Genomic DNA, 24,910 nt, shown 5'->3' with positions numbered 1-24,910 from the left:
CGATCCTCCGCAGGCGGCGTCACGGAGCCCCGCGCGTCGTCGAGCGTGCCCTGAACAGCCGCTCGGAGGCGCCAGGCTGGTGGCGTCGTTCATTATACAGGGCGCTTCAAAAAAATGTTAACTTTTACATTGGACTATCTTTTAATGGGAAAGGAACGAACACTGTAACGTGATAACAAATGTATGTTAATAGCTTCAAAACGTCAGAGTCTCCTCCACTTGTTCGCCATCATTGTCAACACGTGCCTGGGATCTTCTCCAGGAGGTCTCCAGAGCCCGGAGGGGCGGCACGTTTCTCGTGGTGTCGTCGCAACATTCTCAGAAATGTAAAAAAAATGTTGAAGCACCCTGTATAGGTTTTTTGGGTTAGATCGCATCAATATAAATGTGTCGTTAAACCCGTCACCACCCGACACAGCCAACTAGTAAGGGTTGTCACGTAAACAGAACGTGCCAATTCGTCACTAGTACAGCACACCGGTGTGTTGGTGTTGTTGTTGGTGATGTTGTTGTTGGTGTTGTTGTTGGTGTTGTTGGTGATGTTGTTGGTGATGTTGGTGTTGTTGTTGGTGTTCTTGTTGGTGTTGTTGGTGTTGTTGGTGATGTTGTTGTTGGTGATGTTGTTGGTAATGTTGTTGTTGGTGTTGTTGTTGGTGTTGTTGGTGATGATGTTGGTGATGATGTTGTTGGTGTTGTTGTTGGTGTTGTTTTTGGTGTTGTTGGTGTTGTTGGTGATGTTGTTGGTGTTGTTGATGTTGTTGGTGTTGTTGTTGGTGTTGTTGGTGATGTTGGTGTTGTTGTTGGTGTTGTGGTTGGTGTTGTTGTTGGTGATGTTGTTGGTGATGTTGTTGGTGTTGTTGGTGATGTTGTTGGTGTTGTTGTTGTTGGTGATGTTGTTGGTGTTGTTGATGTTGTTGTTGTTGGTGTTGTTGGTGATGTTGTTGGTGATGTTGTTGTTGGTGTTGTTGTTGGTGATGTTGTTGGTGTTGTTGGTGTTGGTGTTGTTGATGATGTTGTTGTTGGTGATGTTGTTGGTGTTGTTGTTGTTGATGTTGTTGTTGGTGTTGTTGTTGGTGATGTTGTTGGTGATGTTGTTGTTGGTGTTGTTGTTGGTGTTGTTGGTGATGTCGTTGGTGTTGTTGTTGGTGTTGTTGGTGGTGATGTTGTTGGTGTTGTTCTTGGTGGTGATGTTGTTGTTGGTGATGTTGTTGTTGGTGTTGTTGGTGATGTTGTTGCTGGTGTTGTTGTTGGTGATGTTGTTGTTGGTGTTGTTGTTGGTGATGTTGTTGGTGGTGTTGTTGTTGGTGGTGATGTTGTTGGTGATGTTGTTGTTGGTGTTGTTGGTGGTGATGTTGGTGTTGTTGTTGGTGTTGTTGGTGGTGATGTTGTTGTTGGTGGTGATGTTGTTGGTGTTGTTGTTGTTGGTGATGTTGATGTTGTTGGTGATGTTGTTGTTGGTGATGTTGTTGTTGGTGATGTTGTTGTTGGTGTTGTTGTTGGTGATGTTGGTGTTGGTGATGTTGTTGTTGGTGTTGTTGTTGGTGGTGTTGTTGTTGGTGATGTTGTTGGTGTTGTTGTTGATGTTGTTGGTGATGTTGTTGGTGTTGTTGTTGGTGTTGTTGGTGGTGGTGATGTTGGTGATGTTGTTGGTGATGTTGGTGTTGTTGTTGGTGATGTTGTTGTTGGTGTTGTTGTTGTTGGTGATGTTGTTGGTGTTGTTGTTGGTGATGTTGTTGGTGGTGATGTTGTTGGTGATGTTGTTGATGTTGGTGTTGTTGTTGGTGATGTTGTTGTTGGTGATGTTGTTGTTGGTGTTGTTGTTGTTGGTGATGTTGTTGTTGGTGATGTTGGTGATGTTGGTGATGTTGTTGTTGTTGGTGATGTTGTTGTTGGTGATGTTGGTGATGTTGTTGTTGGTGATGTTGTTGTTGGTGATGTTGTTGTTGGTGATGTTGTTGGTGATGTTGGTGATGTTGTTGTTGTTGGTGTTGTTGTTGGTGATGTTGTTGGTGTTGTTGTTGTTGTTGGTGGTGTTGTTGTTGATGTTGTTGGTGTTGTTGTTGTTGGTGATGTTGTTGTTGGTGGTGATGTTGTTGGTGTTGTTGTTGTTGGTGATGTTGTTGTTGGTGTTGTTGTTGTTGGTGTTGTCGCGCTTCTCTACCCAGCGAAGTCCCCGCTCTCTCTCTCGAGGGTGCCGCTCCGTTCTCGCAGCAGGGGGCGACAGTTGCCACGTCCGTATCGGTGTAATTATTTTAGATTTTGTTTTAACTTTGCTATGAATTATTTTAAAAGCAATTTGTCCGTAGCCAACTTTCGTTTCAGGAAATAAACTCATGATTTATAGTTGCGTCATTGCTGTAACTTTTGTTTTCCTTTGTGTCATTTTGTTGACCGACCAAATCACTCTCACCAATGAGACTCGTGGTCTCTCTGTCTCTCTCGAGGTCTCCTCTGGCCGCACTGCCACAGTCGACACTCGAGACGGGGCCGTCCGTGCAATGGGATCGCGACGCACGTGGCCCCGCGTCCCAGGGAGTCGTCGGTTCTGTCGCTCGTCGCTTTAGCAAAGTCAACAGGGAAACCAAAAAGTCACTCGCAAATCATCTCGACCAAATCCCTCGCCAAAGTCACGCAAATCTATCGCTCCTATCCTAATCTATGGAACCTAAGTTGTGGTGCTATATGTTGCAGGCCTGACTGACGTCATTGAAGTGCCCGAGCGAAGTTGAAGTGGAAGCTGCTTCCAAAGTGTTTGAGACATTTGGGATGAATTTCTGGCTCCAGCGCCGGCCACACGAACTGCCTGGCAGCCACGAGACGAGAGGGCACTGGCCGCGGTGCCAACTCCTCGTTTCTATGGACAGGCAACCTGAACGGACTCGAGTCGGAAGAGCGGAGCCGAGGCTCAAGTTGGCGCTCCATGGGGGGGGGGGGGGCGAGAGGCCCCGAGGAGGCCCCGAGGAGGCCACGCCCACCAGCCGCTGCCCCACTCGCAGGGTCTTCACATGCAGCTGAACACTGCAAGGAACGGACGTTCATGAACCCATCTGTGCGGAACGACGAGTGTCACGCGTTCTGGACGCGTGGGGTTTCTCTTGGCAAATGTAACGCCCTCATCACTGGCCTCGGTCAATCGTCTCAAACCGATCGTTGAGACCGAGGGAGCTTCCCAGTGCAGACGAATGCCACTAGAAACTCCGACTCGGTTACGCAACCAGTAGCAGCAGAATACAAACGTTCCATTATTAACGACAGTCACAACTCCACGGTTTAATATATTATTATCGATGACTCAACTCCGTGACTCACACGGCATAGTAGCGACCGCGTACGCAGCGGTGCAGCAAAGCCAGATCGTTGCCGAAACCCCCAGAATTTAGCAAAAGATTTAGGCCATGAATGAGTTGGGAACCGCCAGTTCGCGCACGGCCAAGACTCCGTACGCCCCTTTGCCAAGGGGACCCGCATTAAGCGTCGGTGCGAACGGACACAATCTCGTGGGATGCTCAAAAATACAATAATATAAAACAAGCCACACTTCCTGGCGATAGGGGCACTGCGGGACCGCACGCACCCCGTGCACAGGGCACCGCCAGTGAGTGGCCAGCTTCGTTTCGAGTCGACTCCGAGGGAAGGGCCAGGGGAGGGGCGGCCCACACAAAACAATGCCACAGAGAAAGTGAATGGCGGTGTCACGGCACAAAGTGACGATTACCGCTCCCCTCGCACGTGTCGGATGTGGCGACTGCCTTCACGGCTTATGACAGCGATGGGTTGACTCGAACACGAGGCTGGGACCACGTGGGGCACCGAGTGTCCGGTCCTCGACGAGAGAGGAGCAGCTGGTGAGAGAAGCAGCGCAAGCGCACGGCCAGAGGGGTTTGACGAACCTGCCCGCTCACGAACACTCGAGGGAGTTGGCGCACGAGAACCCAGTGAAGACACGCGCTCAAGCTGTTCTCGTAACGCTCGGCACAGCCGAGCCCTGGGGCCGCGGTGGCCCCTCGGCCTGGCGAGGACGCGGATCTGTCGGCCGCGCCTCTCGGTCTGCGACCGCGGCCGCTTCCGCCTGCTCGCGCTCCGCTGCAGTGCGGAGCGAGGGAGCTGCTGCTGCTTGCTGCTGCTTGCTGCTGCTGCTGCTTCTTGCTGCTGCTTGCTGCTGCTGCTTGCTGCTGCTGCTTCTTGCTGCTGCTGCTGCTTGCTGCTGCTGCTTCTTGCTGCTGCTGCTGCTTGCTGCTGCTTGCTTGCTGCTGCTGCTTGCTGCTGCTGCTGCTGCTTGCTGCTGCTGCTTGCTGCTGCTTCTTGCTGCTGCTGCTTGCTGCTGCTTGCTGCTGCTGCTGCTTCTTGCTGCTGCTGCTGCTGCTTGCTACTGCTGCTTGCTGCTGCTGCTTCTTGCTGCTGCTGCTGCTTGCTGCTTGCTGCTGCTTGCTGCTGCTGCTGCTGCTGCTTGCTACTGCTGCTTGCTGCTGCTGCTTGCTGCTGCTGCTGCTAGCCAGGTCGACGGCGTGAGGCCGAGGGGTCCGGGTTGACGCGCGCCGCCGTGGACTGCCCCGGGCAGGCCGAGAAGACGCCAACGGCCACCCGACTGCGTGAGAGGTCGTCGTCGTGAATTCTAGTCGAGTCGCGCCACCCAATTCACGTCGTCAGACTCAGCAGCGCATCCTCGCCCCTTGTGATTAAAAACTTCTCGCAGCAGCGGATTTCACAAAACTACTGAACCCCTATTTTAGTTTGTACCCGCGCTCACCCACGCATGCTGTTCTAGAGAAATGTTTCTTCACGAGACAGTGAAACTGGAACTGCCAGTAATAGAAACCGGCGGTGTTTCTGTGGTGGGTGACCGGGGTGAGACCGTCAACTCGCTGCAGCTGCGAACCAGTTTAATCACAGCCAGCTGAGACCTTTAACTTTGTCTCCATACCCAGGAGAGCAACCACACCGAGTCGTAGGACTCGGTACACCTGTGTCACAGGGGACACCTGTGACACAGGGTACACCTGTGTCACAAGGTACACCTACAGGGGACACCTGTGTCACAGGGTACACCTACAGGGGACACCTGTGTCACAGGGTACACCTACAGGGGACACCTGTGTCACAGGGTACACCTGTGTCACAGGGTACACCTACAGGGGACACCTGTGTCACAGGGTACACCTACAGGGGACACCTGTATCACAGGGTACACCTACAGGAGACACCTGTGTCACAGGGTACACCTACAGGGGACACCTGTGTCACAGGGTACACCTACAGGGGACACCTGTGTCACAGGGGACACCTGTGTCACAGGGGACACCTGTGTCACAGGGTACACCTACAGGGGACACCTGTGTCACAGGGGACACCTGTGTCACAGGGGACACCTACAGGGGACACCTGTGTCACAGGGAACACCTACAGGGGACACTTGTGTCACAGGGTACACCTACAGGGGACACCTACAGGGGACACCTGTGTCACAGGGGACACCTACAGGGGACACCTACAGGGGACACCTGTGTCACAGGGGACACCTACAGGGGACACCTGTGTCACAGGGTACACCTACAGGGGACACCTACAGGGGACACCTACAGGGGACACCTGTGTCACAGGGTACACCTACAGGGGACACCTGTGTCACAGGGTACACCTACAGGGGACACCTACAGGGGACACTTGTGTCACAGGGGACACCTACAGGGGACACCTGTGTCACAGGGGACACCTACAGGGGACACCTGTGTTACAGGGGACACCTACAGGGTACACCTACAGGGGACAACTACAGGGTACACCTACAGGGGACACCTACAGGGTACACCTACAGGGGACACCTACAGGGTACACCTACAGGGGACACCTACAGGGTACACCTGTGTCACAGGGGACACCTGTGTCACAGGGTACACCTACAGGGGACACCTACAGGGGACACCTGTGTCACAGGGGACACCTACAGGGTACACCTACAGGGTACACCTACAGGTGACACCTACAGGGGACACCTACAGGGGACACCTGTGGCACGAGGGGTGGGGCTGTCGCGCCACGCTTCACGTCCCGTGCCCCTCACCCCCTCCCTCTTTCTCTCCCCGGAGTAGCCCCGAGCTCAATTCCAAGAAACCAAAACCCACCACCAGCGCTCTCCGTTCCTAATCGGCCGATATCGCTGAGCCAGTTTCCCTTTCCGGCTCCCCGACCGCGCTGCTGCCACTGCAGAAGCGCGCCCAGTTGCGTGGCGCCTCAACAAACAGTCCCCGAGTGCGTGGCGCCTGCTCCTCGTGGCGCCTGCGTCGCCTCTTCTGGCACTCAAGGAAGTGGCCCCAACCCGACCCGAACGCAGGGCGACGGAGAGACCCGCGGGGGAACCGCGGGGGAACGCGGCAATAACGCGGGGTGGGGGGGACGCAGCCGCTAGAATGGGAGATGCTGACTTTCTGGCTGTTTCCACAGCGCTCATACCACGTGCGTTTCGTTTATTCGGATTCGCATTTACCGGATCAGCACTCGACGGAAACACGGCCTATGGCTCCGTGCCACCACTCAAATTTCCCAAAACGCGTAATTCCTTGCTGATGACGAACCCGCGGGGCGATGAGGCACGGCCAAACAACCCCCACACCCACAGCGTGGGGGTGGGGGGGGAGCTCATCCAGCAGTGGATCAACAAAGGGCTGCGCTTGTCGGTGACTGACGGTGGGCGACTGGGGCAGTGAGAAAGCTTCCCCTGCCGGCTGCCTACAGCCAACGGGTGCTTTACATTTCATCACTGCCTCTTATAACGTCCCAAATCTGTTCACACTAATTTCCCGAATAAGCTCCTCTATATATATCTGTGTACATGTCACAATACTAGAGGGTAATAATACACGTTCCCGACTGAGCATTATTGGAAGTTGGATTCAACTAATATTAAGGGGAGCATGTGTGTGTTAGTGTCAGTGGTTTGTGTGTTAATAAAGTGTGCGAGTGCTCTCAACGTCTGGGTGTAACCCAGGCCGTTTAATCAGTCCCAATGGGGTTCTCTTCATCTGCCGCCACTGCCGCTGATGGTTACATAAATAAAGGAGCCCCACTGACTGACCTGGCAGCAGCTGTTTGGGGAAAACACATCATGCTCATTTTTTAAAGAGTCCTTTTGTCACCTGGATTGCATCTCCAAGATCTGGCCAACCCTAGATTTAAAGCTTTCGTGACTGCTAGGATCCATACTCTTTGGTTCTATTGGGTAAAGTCACGTAGGTAAAAAAATAACAAAAACCACGACGTTTCGGCCACAACACAAGCGGCCTTCATCAGTTGAAGGGACGAGACTGTCTGGAGGACAGCGCTGGAGTGAAAAAGCCACGCTCAGATCACGACCTTTAAGCTGTGTGAGAAGAAACAAAGCGCCTTGACAAAGGAATTAGCATATAATTTAGCATTGAAATGGCTCATTGAAATAGCTAAGTTAAAGTATACACATCCGCAGAGGCACCCCTTGACAAAGGAATTAGCATAGAATTTAGCATTGAAATAGCTGAGTGATTAGCTTGTAACTGGTCACAGAAATAGCTATGTTAAAGTCAGAGCATATACATTCACCGAGGCAACCAGTACAAATCAAACTGGAGAATTTAGCGAAACACAACCACGCTCAGACCGCGGACCTTTAAACTGTGTGCGAGCAAACAAGGTGTCCTGACAAAGAAATTAGCATAAAAAATAGCATTTGATTGGCCGATTTTAGAAAAGAGGTGGTGCACGTGCCGGTGGACTTGCCGTTTGGCGCGGGGGGGGGGGGGGGAGTTTACCTATTGATGGTGTGAAAAGGGAATTTATAAGAGCTGCGAAAGTTTGGGGTACCACTACTTGAAAAATATACTGTACATCTTTCCAATGGTTGCTTAATTTGAAACCATCTTCTCGGTTGAAATTGTGTCTGTGTTTGTAGATCTGAATTGCCTCGTGAACAAATCTCTGATAAAAACCCGTGGGTTTGCAAAGAATCTTGGTATCGGAGAAAATTATATTGTGATCACCCACAGCATTGTAACAGTGATCAGCCACGGCAGAAGAATTCGTTTTGCCGTGTTTCAAATCTGATTTGTGCTCGCGAATTCGGTCAGAGACATGTCGCTTTGTCTCCCCGATATAGCAATCACCGCAGGTACAACTCAATTTGTAAACCCCGGGGTACTGTAAGTCAGGAATGACATCCTTCACGGATGGGATAAGATCACGAATTTTGTGTACTGTATTGAACCGGACGTGGATCTTGTGTTTGTTTAGAATTTTGGAAATCTTTTTAGTAACGCCTGCTATATATGGTAGTGTGATGGTTTTGACCGGAGTATCAAGTGGTTGTTTCTGTATGGAGGGAGAAACAGCTTGGCGGATGGTACGGTCAGAGTAACCATTCCTTTTGAGGGCCAGGTGTACATGTTTTAATTCACTGGTCAGGTGGTGTTGGTCCGAAATGCAATGAGCCCTATGGTATAAAGTTTTGATGAGAGAATTATTTTGGGCTGGGTGGTGGTGGGAATCAGGTTTCAAGTAGGAATCTGTGTGGGTGGGTTTCCTGTAGACAGAATGCCCCAACGAGCCATCAGGTCTCCTCTCAAACAGAACATCTAAGAATGGTAGCTTGCCATCTTTCTCCACTTCCATGGTGAATTTGATGGCACCCCACTTCGACCCATCGTATCCACGATCAACTCCCCTACCTATAGACTAGCCCGTTTTCTGTCAGATACCTTGCTGCCTTTCACTGGCAAGACCGCCTCAGCAGTACTTAACTCAGCCCAATTGGTCTCTATGGTCAAATACATTGTACTGTCCCCTGACGATATCCTTGTCAGCTTCGATGTGGTCTCTTTGTTCACCAAGGTCCCAGTACCTGATACCATTGAAATAATTGAAAATTTGGTCCAACATGGACTAGACCCCGACACACCTGCACTGGTTAGGCACTGCCTCAACAATTCCTACTTTACTTGGAATGGCTCCTTCTACAAACAAAATGAGGGTACCCCCATGGGATCCCCCTTATCACCAGTGATAGCCAATATTTTCATGGATAAATTTGAATCAGACGCCATCCAGACTTCTACCCTCAGACCTTCCCTGTGGAAGAGATATGTGGATGACACTTTCGTCATTTGGCCACATGGCCTCCTAGCTCTGAACCTTTTCCTACACCACATCAATTCCAGACATCCCGCCATCAAATTCACCATGGAAGTGGAGAAAGATGGCAAGCTACCATTCTTAGATGTTCTGTTTGAGAGGAGACCTGATGGCTCGTTGGGGCATTCTGTCTACAGGAAACCCACCCACACAGATTCCTACTTGAAACCTGATTCCCACCACCACCCAGCCCAAAATAATTCTCTCATCAAAACTTTATACCATAGGGCTCATTGCATTTCGGACCAACACCACCTGACCAGTGAATTAAAACATGTACACCTGGCCCTCGAAAGGAATGGTTACTCTGACCGTACCATCCGCCAAGCTGTTTCTCCCTCCATACAGAAACAACCACTTGATACTCCGGTCAAAACCATCACACTACCATATATAGCAGGCGTTACTAAAAAGATTTCCAAAATTCTAAACAAACACAAGATCCAGGTCCGGTTCAATACAGTACACAAAATTCGTGATCTTATCCCATCCGTGAAGGATGTCATTCCTGACTTACAGTACCCCGGGGTTTACAAATTGAGTTGTACCTACGGTGATTGCTATATCAGGGAGACAAAGCGACATGTCTCTGACCGAATTCGCGAGCACAAATCAGATTTGAAACGCGGCAAAACGAATTCTTCTGACGTGGCTGATCACTGTTACAACGCTGTGGGTGATCACGATATAATTTTCTCCGATACCAAGGTTATTTGCAAACCCACGGGTTTTTATCAGAGATTTGTTCACGAGGCAATTCAGATCTACAAACACAGACACAATTTCAACTGAGAAGATGGTTTCAAATTAAGCAACCATTGGAAAGATGTTCTAAATCGAACTAAACATTAAACTCATTTCAATGGTACAGTATATTTTTCAAGTAGTGGTACCCCAAACTTTCGCAGCTCTTATAAATTCCCTTTTCACACCATCAATAGGTAAACTCCCCCCCCCCCCCCCGCGCCAAACGGCAAGTCCACCGGCACGTACACCACCTCTTTTCTAAAATCGGCAAATCAAATGCTAATTTTTATGCTAATTTATTTGTCAGGACACCTTGTTTGCTCGCACACAGTTTAAAGGTCCACGGTCTGAGCGTGGTTGTGTTTCGCTAAATTCTCCAGTTTGATTTGTACTGGTTGCCTCGGTGAATGTATATGCTCTGACTTTAACATAGCTATTTCTGTGACCAGTTACAACTCTAATTACTCAGCTATTTCAATGCTAAATTCTATGCTAATTCCTTTGTCAAGGGGTGCCTCTGCGGATGTGTATACTTTAACTTAGCTATTTCAATGAGCCATTTCAATGCTAAATTATATGCTAATTCCTTTGTCAAGGCGCTTTGTTTCTTCTCACACAGCTTAAAGGTCGTGATCTGAGCGTGGCTTTTTTCACTCCAGCGCTGTCCTCCAGACAGTCTCGTCCCTTCACCTGATGAAGGCCGCTTGTGTTGTGGCCGAAACGTCGTGATTTTTGTTATTTTATTTTTTTACCTATTGTGATTTTACCCAATAGAACCAAAGAGTATCTGGCCAACCCTCGCATCAATTCTGCCGGTCATCTCCATGAGAGGTCCGAATGGCGACACACGTGTACATGAGTGTACATGAGTGTTTAGCTCGGATCGGGTCACCGCTACGCCAGTTCCACAAGGCCACACAGCTGACAGAGGAACGCTTTGAACGTTGGCTGGAAAGCTTCATCAGAGGACTGCATTCCACATGGATGTGAGGGAGCGTGTGTGGAGGTCTGGGCGTTGCGTGCGAAATACTGTGGGAGCCGTGTCTGTTATGTGCACAGTTTCGTAAATGGTGACTTGAACACAGAAGCCACAGGAGTGCGATTGTGGCCATGCAACCCAACACCGCGGGCCGCAGTTGTAGCAGTAAACCCACCGTGGTCTCCGCTCCTTCAATGGAGTATGAACAGCAAAACGACACTAACGCTCTTTGCTGAAGCCCTCTCGTCGTGGCCAGTAAACCTCACGTTGCAATTCAGCTCGCGAGTGAACAATCTTGCTGCCATGACAGGCGAGAGTAGCAGAGACACACTCCCCGTGCCACATTCCCACTCACTATTTCTCACTCACACGCATAGACAAATATCCTCCGTGTATCCGTAATCAACTTTTGAGGCACACGAGGGGATGGGTGGCCAGCACCACACCCATCAGCCTTTGTCTCCTCAGTGGCGATGTTTACATATCGCAACAAGTACGCATTCGAATCGAACCCGGGGCTCAGGGTCCGTAGTGCAGCGCGCTAGCCGTTGCGCTCCCCACACTCAGCTCTCACGCACTCCCCCGCCTTTGCGTTGCTGTGCTCACGCGCCACGGATCGCCCGTGTAAAACAGCCGGGAAACTGGCTGGACCGGAGCATCCTTGAAACAAATAAACTCAAATACTCTCACTGACACACACACTCTCTAACACGCACACATGATCTCCCTCGCACTCTCACCCACCCTCCCACACTCCCAACTCCAACACGCACTCTCACCCACCCACTCTCTCTCTCTTGCCCTCCCTCACCGGTCATGAGCGCGTCCAGCATGAGGCCCAGCACCATGTGCGCGCTCAGCAGCGCGGCTGCCGCGGGGCACGCCTCGGGGTCGGGGTACATGGCCCCGTAGCCGATGGTCAGCTGGCTCTCCAGGGCGAACAAGAAGGCAGCCAGCAGCCCCGTGAGCTTCTGCACGCACACGGGGCCCGAGGACGCCTCCTTGCCGGGGCCCAGGTCGCCGTGCAGCACGGCCAGTGCGTACCAGGCGAGGCCGAAGAGCAACCACGAGAGCGCGAAGGTAGCGCCGAACGTGAGCAGCATGAGGCCCCAGCGCAGCTCGAGCAGCGAGGTCCACACGTCCCCGAGGCGGCGCAGCGCGGCACGAGGACCCCGCGGAGCCCAGCGCAGGTGGCAGGAGCCGTCCCGACCGATCAGACGGCCGCCGGGTACCCCGCCGGCGCCGTTGTGACCTCCACCGTGACCTCCACCGTGGCCGTTGAGGCTTCCTCCGGAGTCTCCGACGTGGCCTCCACCGTGACCTCCACCGTGGCCGTTGAGGCTTCCTCCGGAGGCTCCACCGTACCCATCGCAAGTGGAGACATTATTGGAGCTCAGAGGACCACTGGAGGCCTCGGTGGCACCCGAGTCACTGGGGACCCCCCCAGGCTCGCGAGGGACGCCGTGGGAGCTGTGTCCACCCGGGGAGCCAGGGCCGGCCGGATCCACTGGGAGCCCGGCCTCCACGGCCAGGGAGACCCCCGCCGCCACCGTGGCTGCGAGCGACTCAGTCGAGTCACCTACTCACCACTCACCATGGACTCACTTCTTATCTGGGTCGGGGTCTTGGTTGCCTGCACTCCGGTCCGTGAGTCTGGCTTCTTCCACTCGTCTGGGTCCAGTCTGGTCCCTGTGTTCCGTCCCTTGTCTGGGTTCCACACATCTAGTTTCGCTCTGGCTACAGTGCCTGGGTTCTGCTCTGCAGGTTCCAGTCCCCTGTATCTCGTGGCAGCAGTAGTCGGAGTGCCTGAGTCTGGTTGAACCCTGGTCGCGGTCCCAGTGGCTCCACTCTCTGTGAGGCTCACTTCTGCTCTCGCTCCACTCCACGCGGTCGCGTGGGGGTGGGGGTCACGCTACCACGTGACGCCGATTACTCACGAGATAGTCCCCATTGCACAGCGAGCCGGGCTCTGCTGATGAGACACTGAATTTTGAACCCGGTACAGGGTTTTCTTGAGTGAAACCAGAGCGGCTGAAATTATGCATTCCCAGAAGGCCGTGCGGCTGATGGGATGTGTCATAAATGTGTGTTTTATCTGGAGGAACAGATACGAGATTGAGGCATCATATTATGATATCACCTAAAATTATATCTCCACACGGCATCCCATGCCAATACTGTCCACCGTCTGTCTCGGGACTGTCCACGTGTCACCTCTGTATCGAGTGGAAATCTCAACTGAACGTGTGGTCATCATGATCGTAGCCACCACCAATCTTACCATCATCGTTATAATCTCCATTGTTGTTTTCACTAAAATCATCAAATCATTGGGAAACGCATTGCAGTATTTGCCTCCTACTGCGAAAACTTGGCAGGACCCTCCTAAAAAGGCGCTTGGGACGTTCCTTGGCAAACACGCGGACTCATTAAAAACAGCGATCATTAAACCGGAATCATAACAACAACAACAACGACAACAAAGCCAGGCTCGTTCGATGTTGCTCATTAGCTCAGTCTACGCCTGGCGTCGTCTTTATCTCTACGAACACCGATACCCCCACTGTATCCATGCAGCGTCTTGAGACGCGACCACGTGTGCTTCTTATGCAACTCGAGACACAATTTTTGTATTTTGCACCGCGCTCGCTGTCTCGGTCAGATACGATCAGCTGCTGTCAGTCCTCTTACGATGCGGCACTGGGTACACATCTGGTGACTGCTCCCGGGGCTGTGCACCCGAGCGAGAGGTCACCACCACCAGCAGCAGCAGCGTGGGGCCATCATTGCACTGCAGGACCCTTGTGCAATGCCAGACGCCGTGGTCTCTGTGTGAGTCTGTATCTCTGAGTCTATGGTCTCTGTGTGAGTCTATGGTCTCTGTGTGAGTCTGTGTCTTTGAGTCTATGGTCTCTGTGTGACTTTGTGTCTCTGAGTCTGTGGTCTCTGTGTGAGTCTGTGTCTCTGAGTCTATGGTCTCTGTATGAGTCTGTGTCTCTGAGTCTATGGTCTCTGTGTGAGTCTGTCTCTGAGTCTATGGTCTCTGTGTGAGTCTATGGTTTCTGTGTGAGTCTGTGACTCTGAGTTTATGGTCTCTGTGTGAGTCTGTGTCTCTGAGTGAGTCTGTGTCTCTGAGTCTATGGTCTCTGTGTGAGTCTGTGTCTCTGAGTCTATGGTCTTTGTGTGAGTCTATGGTCTCTGTGTGAGTCTGTGTTTCTGAGTCTATGGTCTCTGTGTGAGTCTGTCTCTGAGTCTATGGTCTCTGTGTGAGTCTATGGTCTCTGTGTGAGTCTGTGTCTCTGAGTCTATGGTCTCTGTGTGAGTCTGTGTCTCTGAGTCTATGGTCTCTGTGTGAGTCTATGGTCTCTGTGTGAGTCTGTGTCTCTGAGTCTATGGTCTTTGTGTGAGTCTATGGTCTCTGTGTGAGTCTGTGTCTTTGAGTCTATGGTCTCTATGTGACTCTGTGTCTCTGAGTCTGTGGTCTCTGTGTGAGTCTGTGTCTCTGAGTCTATGGTCTCTGTGTGAGTCTGTGTCTCTGAGTCTATGGTCTCTGTGTGAGTCTGTGTCTCTGTGTGAGTCTGTCTCTGAGTCTATGGTCTCTGTGTGAGTCTATGGTCTCTGTGTGAGTCTGTGTCTCTGAGTCTATGGTCTTTGTGTGAGTCTATGGTCTCTGTGTGAGTCTGTGTCTTTGAGTCTATGGTCTCTATGTGACTCTGTGTCTCTGAGTCTGTGGTCTCTGTGTGAGTCTGTGTCTCTGAGTCTATGGTCTCTGTGTGAGTCTGTGTCTCTGAGTCTATGGTCTCTGTGTGAGTCTGTCTCTGAGTCTATGGTCTCTGTGTGAGTCTGTGTCTCTGTGTGAGTCTGTCTCTGAGTCTGTGGTCTCTGTGTGAGTCTGTGTCTCTGAGTCTATGGTCTCTGTGTGAGTCTGCGTCTCTGTGTGAGTCTGTGTCTCTGAGTCTATGGTCTTTGTGTGAGTCTGTGTCTCTGTGTGAGTCTGTCTCTGAGTCTGTGGTCTCTGTGTGAGTCTGTGTCTCTGTGTGAGTCTGTGTCTCTGAGTCTATGGTCTTTGTGTGAGTATGTGTCTCTGTGTGAGTCTGTGTCTCTGAGTCTATGGTCTCTGTGTGAGTCTGTGTCTCTGAGTCTATGATCTTTGTGTGAGTCTGTTTCTCTGTGTGAGTCTCTGTCTCTGAGTCTGTGGTCTCTGTGTGAGTCTGTGTCTCTGAGTCTATGGTCTCTGTGTGAGTCTCTGTCTCTGAGTCTATGGTTTCTGTGTGAGTCTGTGTCTCTGAGTCTATGGTATCTTGTGAGTCTCTGTCTCTGAGTCTGTGGTCTATGTGTGAGTCTGTCTCTGAGTCTATGGTCTCTGTGTGAGTCTGCGTCTCTGAGTCTATGGTCTTTGTGTGAGTCTGTGTCTCTGTGTGAGTCTGTGTCTCTGAGTCTGTGGTCTCTGTGTGAGTCTGTCTCTGAGTCTGTGGTCTCTGTGTGATTCTGTGTCTCTGAGTCTATGGTCTCTGTGTGAGTCTGTGTCTCTGAGTCTATGGTCTCTGTGTGAGTCTGTGTCTCTGAGTCTATGGTCTATGTGTGAGTCTGTGTCTCTGAGTCTATGGTCACTTGTGAGTCTCTGTCTCTGAGTCTATGGTCTATGTGTGAGTCTGTCTCTGAGTCTATGGTCTCTGTGTGAGTCTGTGTCTCTGAGTCTATGGTCTCTGTGTGAGTCTGTGTCTCCGAGTCTATGGTCTCTTGTGAGTCTCTGTCTCTGAGTCTGTGGTCTCTGTGTGAGTCTGTGTCTCTGAGTCTATGGTCACTTGTGAGTCTCTGTCTCTGAGTCTATGGTCTATGTGTGAGTCTGTCTCTGAGTCTATGGTCTCTGTGCGAGTCTGTGTCTCTGAGTCTATGGTCTCTGTGTGAGTCTCTGTCTCTGAGTCTATGGTCTCTGTTTGAGTCTGTGTCTCTGAGTCTATGGTCTCTGTGTGAGTCTGTGTCTCTGAGTCTATGGTCTCTGTGTGAGTCTGTGTCTCTGAGTCTATGGTCTATGTGTGAGTCTGTCTCTGAGTCTATGGTCTAAGTGTGAGTCTGTCTCTGAGTCTATGGTCTCTTGTGAGTCTCTGTCTCTGAGTCTGTGGTCTAAGTGTGAGTCTGTCTCTGAGTCTATGGTCTTTGTGTGAGTCTGTGTCTCTGTGTGAGTCTGTGTCTCTGAGTCTGTGGTCTCTGTGTGAGTCCCTCTCTGAGTCTGTGGTCTCTGTGTGAGTCTGTCTCTCAGTCTATGGTCTCTGTGTGAGTCTGTGTCTCTGAGTCTGTGGTCTATGTGTGAGTCTGTCTCTGAGTCTATGGTCTCTGTTTGAGTCTGTGTCTCTGAGTCTATGGTCTCTGTGTGAGTCTGTGTCTCTGAGTCTATGGTCTCTGTGTGAGTCTGTGTCTCTGAGTCTATGGTCTCTGTGTGAGTCTGTGTCTCAGAGTCTATGGTCTCTGTGTGAGTCTGTGTCTCTGTGTGAGTCTCTGTCTCTGAGTCTATGGTCTCTGTGTGAGTCTGTGTCTCTGAGTCTATGGTCTCTGTGTGAGTCTGTGTCTCGTGTGAGTCTGTGTCTCTGAGTCTATGGTCTTTGTGTGAGTCTGTGTCTCTGTGTGAGTCTGTGTCTCTGAGTCTGTGGTCTATGTGTGAGTCTGTCCCTGAGTCTATGGTCTCTGTGTGAGTCTGCGTCTCTGAGTCTATGGTCTTTGTGTGAGTCTGTGTCTCTGTGTGAGTCTGTGTCTCTGAGTCTGTGGTCTCTGTGTGAGTCTGTCTCTGAGTCTGTGGTCTCTGTGTGATTCTGTGTCTCTGAGTCTATGGTCTCTGTGTGAGTCTGTGTCTCTGAGTCTATGGTCTCTGTGTGAGTCTGTGTCTCTGAGTCTATGGTCTCTGTGTGAGTCTGTGTCTCTGAGTCTATGGTCACTTGTGAGTCTCTGTCTCTGAGTCTATGGTCTATGTGTGAGTCTGTCTCTGAGTCTATGGTCTCTGTGTGAGTCTGTGTCTCTGAGTCTATGGTCTTTGTGTGAGTCTGTGTCTCTGTGTGAGTCTGTGTCTCTGAGTCTGTGGTCTCTGTGTGAGTCTGTCTCTGAGTCTGTGGTCTCTGTGTGATTCTGTGTCTCTGAGTCTATGGTCTCTGTGTGAGTCTGTGTCTCTGAGTCTATGGTCTCTGTGTGAGTCTGTGTCTCTGAGTCTATGGTCTCTTGTGAGTCTCTGTCTCTGAGTCTATGGTCTATGTGTGAGTCTGTCTCTGAGTCTATGGTCTCTGTGTGAGTCTGTGTCTCTGATTCTATGGTCTCTGTGTGAGTCTCTGTCTCTGAGTCTATGGTCTCTGTGTGAGTATGTGTCTCTAAGTCTATGGTCTCTTGTGAGTCTCTGTCTCTGAGTCTGTGGTCTCTGTGTGGGTATGTCTCTGAGTCTATGGTCTCTGTGTGAGTCTGTGTCTCTGAGTCTGTGGTCTCTGTGTGAGTCTCTGTCTCTGAGTCTATGGTCTCTGTGTGAGTCTGTGTCTCTGAGTGTATGGTCTCTGTGTGCGTCTATGTCTCTGAGTCTATGGTCTCTTGTGAGTCTCTGTCTCTGAGTCTGTGGTCTAAGTGTGAGTCTGTCTCTGAGTCTATGGTCTTTGTGTGAGTCTGTGTCTCTGTGTGAGTCTGTGTCTCTGAGTCTGTGGTCTCTGTGTGAGTCCCTCTCTGAGTCTGTGGTCTCTGTGTGAGTCTGTCTCTCAGTCTACGGTCTCCGTGTGAGTCTGTGTCTCTGAGTCTGTGGTCTATGTGTGAGTCTGTCTCTGAGTCTATGGTCTCTGTTTGAGTCTGTGTCTCTGAGTCTATGGTCTCTGTGTGAGTCTGTGTCTCTGAGTCTATGGTCTCTGTGTGAGTCTGTGTCTCAGAGTCTATGGTCTCTGTGTGAGTCTGTGTCTCTGTGTGAGTCTGTGTCTCTGAGTCTATGGTCTCTGTGTGAGTCTGTGTCTCTGAGTCTATGGTATCTGTGTGAGTCTGTGTCTCTAAGTCTATGGTCTCTGTGTGAGTCTGTGTCTCTGAGTCTATGGTCTCTGTGTGAGTCTGTGTCTCTGAGTCTATGGTCTCTGTGTGAGTCTGTGTCTCAAAGTCTATGGTCTCTGTGTGAGTCTGTGTCTCTGTGTGAGTCTGTGTCTCTGAGTCTATGGTCTCTGTGTGAGTCTCTGTCTCTGAGTCTATGTCTCTTAGTTTATGGTCTCTGTGTGAGTGTGTGTCTCTGAGTCTATGGTCTCTGTGTGAGTCTGTGTCTCTGTGTGAGTCTGTGTCTCTGTGCGAGTCTGTGTCTCTGAGTCTATGGTCTCTGTGTGAGTCTGTGTCTCTGAGTCTATGGTCTCTGTGCGAGTCTGTGTCTCTGTGTGAGTCTGTGTCTTTGTGCGAGTCTGTGTCTCTGAGTCTATGGTCTCTGTGTGAGTCTGTGTCTCTGAGTCTATGGTCTCTGTGTGAGTCTGTGTCTCTGAGTCTATGGTCTTTGTGTGAGTCTATGGTCTCTGTGTGAGTCTGTGTCTTTGAGTCTATGGTCTCTATGTGACACTGTGTCTCTGAGTCTGTGGTCTCTGTGTGAGTCTGTGTCTCTGAGTCTATGGTCTCTGTGTGAGTCTGTGTCTCTGAGTCTATGGTCTCTGTGTGAGTCTGTCTCTGAGTCTATGGTCTCTGTGTGAGTCTGTGTCTCTGTGTGAGTCTGTCTCTGAGTCTGTGGTCTCTGTGTGAGTCTGTGTCTCTGAGTCTATGGTCTCTGTGTGAGTCTGCGTCTCTGTGTGAGTCTGTGTCTCTGAGTCTATGGTCTTTGTGTGAGTCTGTGTCTCTGTGTGAGTCTGTCTCTGAGTCTGTGGTCTCTGTGTGAGTCTGTGTCTCTGTGTGAGTCTGTGTCTCTGAGTCTATGGTCTTTGTGTGAGTATGTGTCTCTGTGTGAGTCTGTGTCTCTGAGTCTATGGTCTCTGTGTGAGTCTGTGTCTCTGAGTCTATGGTCTCTGTGTGAGTCTGTGTCTCCGAGTCTATGGTCTCTTGTGAGTCTCTGTCTCTGAGTCTGTGGTCTCTGTGTGAGTCTGTGTCTCTGAGTCTATGGTCACTTGTGAGTCTCTGTCTCTGAGTCTATGGTCTATGTGTGAGTCTGTCTCTGAGTCTATGGTCTCTGTGTGAGTCTGTGTCTCTGAGTCTATGGTCTCTGTGTGAGTCTCTGTCTCTGAGTCTATGGTCTCTGTTTGAGTCTGTGTCTCTGAGTCTATGGTCTCTGTGTGAGTCTGTGTCTCTGAGTCTATGGTCTCTGTGTGAGTCTGTGTCTCTGAGTCTATGGTCTATGTGTGAGTCTGTCTCTGAGTCTATGGTCTAAGTGTGAGTCTGTCTCTGAGTCTATGGTCTCTTGTGAGTCTCTGTCTCTGAGTCTGTGGTCTAAGTGTGAGTCTGTCTCTGAGTCTATGGTCTTTGTGTGAGTCTGTGTCTCTGTGTGAGTCTGTGTCTCTGAGTCTGTGGTCTCTGTGTGAGTCCCTCTCTGAGTCTGTGGTCTCTGTGTGAGTCTGTGTCTCTGAGTCTGTGGTCTATGTGTGAGTCTGTCTCTGAGTCTATGGTCTCTGTTTGAGTCTGTGTCTCTGAGTCTATGGTCTCTGTGTGAGTCTGTTTCTCTGAGTCTATGGTCTCTGTGTGAGTCTGTGTCTCTGAGTCTATGGTCTCTGTGTGAGTCTGTGTCTCAGAGTCTATGGTCTCTGTGTGAGTCTGTGTCTCTGTGTGAGTCTGTGTCTCTGAGTCTATGGTCTCTGTGTGAGTCTGTGTCTCTGAGTCTATGGTCTCTGTGTGAGTCTGTGTCTCTGTGTGAGTCTGTGTCTCTGAGTCTATGGTCTTTGTGTGAGTCTGTGTCTCTGTGTGAGTCTGTGTCTCTGAGTCTGTGGTCTATGTGTGAGTCTGTCCCTGAGTCTATGGTCTCTGTGTGAGTCTGCGTCTCTGAGTCTATGGTCTTTGTGTGAGTCTGTGTCTCTGTGTGAGTCTGTGTCTCTGAGTCTGTGGTCTCTGTGTGAGTCTGTCTCTGAGTCTGTGGTCTCTGTGTGATTCTGTGTCTCTGAGTCTATGGTCTCTGTGTGAGTCTGTGTCTCTGAGTCTATGGTCTCTGTGTGAGTCTGTGTCTCTGAGTCTATGGTCTCTGTGTGAGTCTGTGTCTCTGAGTCTATGGTCACTTGTGAGTCTCTGTCTCTGAGTCTATGGTCTATGTGTGAGTCTGTCTCTGAGTCTATGGTCTCTGTGTGAGTCTGTGTCTCTGAGTCTATGGTCTTTGTGTGAGTCTGTGGCTCTGTGTGAGTCTGTGTCTCTGAGTCTGTGGTCTCTGTGTGAGTCTGTCTCTGAGTCTGTGGTCTCTGTGTGATTCTGTGTCTCTGAGTCTATGGTCTCTGTGTGAGTCTGTGTCTCTGAGTCTATGGTCTCTGTGTGAGTCTGTGTCTCTGAGTCTATGGTCTCTGTGTGAGTCTGTGTCTCTGAGTCTATGGTCTCTTGTGAGTCTCTGTCTCTGAGTCTATGGTCTATGTGTGAGTCTGTCTCTGAGTCTATGGTCTCTGTGTGAGTCTGTGTCTCTGATTCTATGGTCTCTGTGTGAGTCTCTGTCTCTGAGTCTATGGTCTCTGTGTGAGTCTGTGTCTCTGAGTCTATGGTCTCTTGTGAGTCTCTGTCTCTGAGTCTGTGGTCTCTGTGTGGGTATGTCTCTGAGTCTATGGTCTCTGTGTGAGTCTGTGTCTCTGAGTCTGTGGTCTCTGTGTGAGTCTCTGTCTCTGAGTCTATGGTCTCTGTGTGAGTCTGTGTCTCTGAGTGTATGGTCTCTGTGTGAGTCTATGTCTCTGAGTCTATGGTCTCTTGTGAGTCTCTTTCTCTGAGTCTGTGGTCTAAGTGTGAGTCTGTCTCTGAGTCTATGGTCTTTGTGTGAGTCTGTGTCTCTGTGTGAGTCTGTGTCTCTGAGTCTGTGGTCTCTGTGTGAGTCCTTCTCTGAGTCTGTGGTCTCTGTGTGAGTCTGTCTCTCAGTCTACGGTCTCCGTGTGAGTCTGTGTCTCTGAGTCTGTGGTCTATGTGTGAGTCTGTCTCTGAGTCTATGGTCTCTGTTTGAGTCTGTGTCTCTGAGTCTATGGTCTCTGTGTGAGTCTGTGTCTCTGAGTCTATGGTCTCTGTGTGAGTCTGTGTCTCTGAGTCTATGGTCTCTGTGTGAGTCTGTGTCTCAGAGTCTATGGTCTCTGTGTGAGTCTGTGTCTCTGTGTGAGTCTGTGTCTCTGAGTCTATGGTCTCTGTGTGAGTCTGTGTCTCTGAGTCTATGGTATCTGTGTGAGTCTGTGTCTCTAAGTCTATGGTCTCTGTGTGAGTCTGTGTCTCTGAGTCTATGGTCTCTGTGTGAGTCTGTGTCTCTGAGTCTATGGTCTCTGTGTGAGTCTGTGTCTCAAAGTCTATGGTCTCTGTGTGAGTCTGTGTCTCTGTGTGAGTCTGTGTCTCTGAGTCTATGGTCTCTGTGTGAGTCTCTGTCTCTGAGTCTATGTCTCTTAGTTTATGGTCTCTGTGTGAGTGTGTGTCTCTGAGTCTATGGTCTCTGTGTGAGTCTGTGTCTCTGTGTGAGTCTGTGTCTCTGTGCGAGTCTGTGTCTCTGAGTCTATGGTCTCTGTGTGAGTCTGTGTCTCTGAGTCTATGGTCTCTGTGCGAGTCTGTGTCTCTGTGTGAGTCTGTTTCTTTGTGCGAGTCTGTGTCTCTGAGTCTATGGTCTCTGTGTGAGTCTGTGTCTCTGAGTCTATGGTCTCTGTGTGAGTCTGTGTCTCTGAGTCTATGGTCTTTGTGTGAGTCTATGGTCTCTGTGTGAGTCTGTGTCTTTGAGTCTATGGTCTCTATGTGACTCTGTGTCTCTGAGTCTGTGGTCTCTGTGTGAGTCTGTGTCTCTGAGTCTATGGTCTCTGTGTGAGTCTGTGTCTCTGAGTCTATGGTCTCTGTGTGAGTCTGTCTCTGAGTCTATGGTCTCTGTGTGAGTCTGTGTCTCTGTGTGAGTCTGTCTCTGAGTCTGTGGTCTCTGTGTGAGTCTGTGTCTCTGAGTCTATGGTCTCTGTGTGAGTCTGCGTCTCTGTGTGAGTCTGTGTCTCTGAGTCTATGGTCTTTGTGTGAGTCTGTGTCTCTGTGTGAGTCTGTCTCTGAGTCTGTGGTCTCTGTGTGAGTCTGTGTCTCTGTGTGAGTCTGTGTCTCTGAGTCTATGGTCTTTGTGTGAGTATGTGTCTCTGTGTGAGTCTGTGTCTCTGAGTCTATGGTCTCTGTGTGAGTCTGTGTCTCTGAGTCTATGATCTTTGTGTGAGTCTGTTTCTCTGTGTGAGTCTCTGTCTCTGAGTCTGTGGTCTCTGTGTGAGTCTGTGTCTCTGAGTCTATGGTCTCTGTGTGAGTCTCTGTCTCTGAGTCTATGGTTTCTGTGTGAGTCTGTGTCTCTGAGTCTATGGTATCTTGTGAGTCTCTGTCTCTGAGTCTGTGGTCTATGTGTGAGTCTGTCTCTGAGTCTATGGTCTCTGTGTTAGTCTGCGTCTCTGAGTCTATGGTCTTTGTGTGAGTCTGTGTCTCTGTGTGAGTCTGTGTCTCTGAGTCTGTGGTCTCTGTGTGAGTCTGTCTCTGAGTCTGTGGTCTCTGTGTGATTCTGTGTCTCTGAGTCTATGGTCTCTGTGTGAGTCTGTGTCTCTGAGTCTATGGTCTCTGTGTGAGTCTGTGTCTCTGAGTCTATGGTCTATGTGTGAGTCTGTGTCTCTGAGTCTATGGTCACTTGTGAGTCTCTGTCTCTGAGTCTATGGTCTATGTGTGAGTCTGTCTCTGAGTCTATAGTCTCTGTGTGAGTCTGTGTCTCTGAGTCTATGGTCTCTGTGTGAGTCTGTGTCTCCGAGTCTATGGTCTCTTGTGAGTCTCTGTCTCTGAGTCTGTGGTCTCTGTGTGAGTCTGTGTCTCTGAGTCTATGGTCACTTGTGAGTCTCTGTCTCTGAGTCTATGGTCTATGTGTGAGTCTGTCTCTGAGTCTATGGTCTCTGTGTGAGTCTGTGTCTCTGAGTCTATGGTCTCTGTGTGAGTCTCTGTCTCTGAGTCTATGGTCTCTGTTTGAGTCTGTGTCTCTGAGTCTATGGTCTCTGTGTGAGTCTGTGTCTCTGAGTCTATGGTCTCTGTGTGAGTCTGTGTCTCTGAGTCTATGGTCTATGTGTGAGTCTGTCTCTGAGTCTATGGTCTAAGTGTGAGTCTGTCTCTGAGTCTATGGTCTCTTGTGAGTCTCTGTCTCTGAGTCTGTGGTCTAAGTGTGAGTCTGTCTCTGAGTCTATGGTCTAAGTGTGAGTCTGTCTCTGAGTCTATGGTCTTTGTGTGAGTCTGTGTCTCTGTGTGAGTCTGTGTCTCTGAGTCTGTGGTCTCTGTGTGAGTCCCTCTCTGAGTCTGTGGTCTCTGTGTGAGTCTGTCTCTCAGTCTATGGTCTCTGTGTGAGTCTGTGTCTCTGAGTCTGTGGTCTATGTGTGAGTCTGTCTCTGAGTCTATGGTCTCTGTTTGAGTCTGTGTTTCTGAGTCTATGGTCTCTGTGTGAGTCTGTGTCTCTGAGTCTATGGTCTCTGTGTGAGTCTGTGTCTCTGAGTCTATGGTCTCTGTGTGAGTCTGTGTCTCAGAGTCTATGGTCTCTGTGTGAGTCTGTGTCTCTGTGTGAGTCTGTGTCTCTGAGTCTATGGTCTCTGTGTGAGTCTGTGTCTCTGAGTCTATGGTCTCTGTGTGAGTCTGTGTCTCTGTGTGAGTCTGTGTCTCTGAGTCTATGGTCTTTGTGTGAGTCTGTGTCTCTGTGTGAGTCTGTGTCTCTGAGTCTGTGGTCTATGTGTGAGTCTGTCCCTGAGTCTATGGTCTCTGTGTGAGTCTGCGTCTCTGAGTCTATGGTCTTTGTGTGAGTCTGTGTCTCTGTGTGAGTCTGTGTCTCTGAGTCTGTGGTCTCTGTGTGAGTCTGTCTCTGAGTCTGTGGTCTCTGTGTGATTCTGTGTCTCTGAGTCTATGGTCTCTGTGTGAGTCTGTGTCTCTGAGTCTATGGTCTCTGTGTGAGTCTGTGTCTCTGAGTCTATGGTCTCTGTGTGAGTCTGTGTCTCTGAGTCTATGGTCACTTGTGAGTCTCTGTCTCTGAGTCTATGGTCTATGTGTAAGTCTGTCTCTGAGTCTATGGTCTCTGTGTGAGTCTGTGTCTCTGAGTCTATGGTCTTTGTGTGAGTCTGTGTCTCTGTGTGAGTCTGTGTCTCTGAGTCTGTGGTCTCTGTGTGAGTCTGTCTCTGAGTCTGTGGTCTCTGTGTGATTCTGTGTCTCTGAGTCTATGGTCTCTGTGTGAGTCTGTGTCTCTGAGTCTATGGTCTCTGTGTGAGTCTGTGTCTCTGAGTCTATGGTCTCTGTGTGAGTCTGTGTCTCTGAGTCTATGGTCTCTTGTGAGTCTCTCTCTCTCTGAGTCTATGGTCTATGTGTGAGTCTGTCTCTGAGTCTATGGTCTCTGTGTGAGTCTGTGTCTCTGATTCTATGGTCTCTGTGTGAGTCTCTGTCTCTGAGTCTATGGTCTCTGTGTGAGTCTGTGTCTCTGAGTCTATGGTCTCTTGTGAGTCTCTGTCTCTGAGTCTGTGGTCTCTGTGTGGGTATGTCTCTGAGTCTATGGTCTCTGTGTGAGTCTGTGTCTCTGAGTCTGTGGTCTCTGTGTGAGTCTCTGTCTCTGAGTCTATGGTCTCTGTGTGAGTCTGTGTCTCTGAGTGTATGGTCTCTGTGTGAGTCTATGTCTCTGAGTCTATGGTCTCTTGTGAGTCTCTGTCTCTGAGTCTGTGGTCTAAGTGTGAGTCTGTCTCTGAGTCTATGGTCTTTGTGTGAGTCTGTGTCTCTGTGTGAGTCTGTGTCTCTGAGTCTGTGGTCTCTGTGTGAGTCCCTCTCTGAGTCTGTGGTCTCTGTGTGAGTCTGTCTCTCAGTCTACGGTCTCCGTGTGAGTCTGTGTCTCTGAGTCTGTGGTCTATGTGTGAGTCTGTCTCTGAGTCTATGGTCTCTGTTTGAGTC

The 24,910-nt window shown here is 50.2% G+C and overlaps 1 protein-coding gene across 1 annotated transcript in view; it reads right to left on the bottom strand.

The window, feature by feature from the left end:
- Window positions 1-24,910, bottom strand: part of LOC116950397 (inward rectifier potassium channel 13-like) — a 33,472-nt gene that overhangs the window by 1,796 nt on the left and 6,766 nt on the right. Inside the window, exon 3 of the mRNA XM_076072796.1 lies at window positions 11,691-12,461. Within this exon, the coding sequence (XP_075928911.1) occupies window positions 11,691-12,461 (771 nt within the window). The remainder of the gene's footprint in view (window positions 1-11,690; window positions 12,462-24,910) is intronic.

The sequence above is a fragment of the Petromyzon marinus genome, chromosome 39, assembly GCF_048934315.1.
Source record: "Petromyzon marinus isolate PM22_M1 ecotype Great Lakes invasive population chromosome 39, UKy_Petmar_22M1.pri1.0, whole genome shotgun sequence".
Lineage (NCBI taxonomy): Eukaryota > Metazoa > Chordata > Hyperoartia > Petromyzontiformes > Petromyzontidae > Petromyzon > Petromyzon marinus.
The sequence above is the reverse complement of the archived record's forward strand: the minus strand, read 5'-3'. Positions and strand labels throughout refer to the sequence as shown.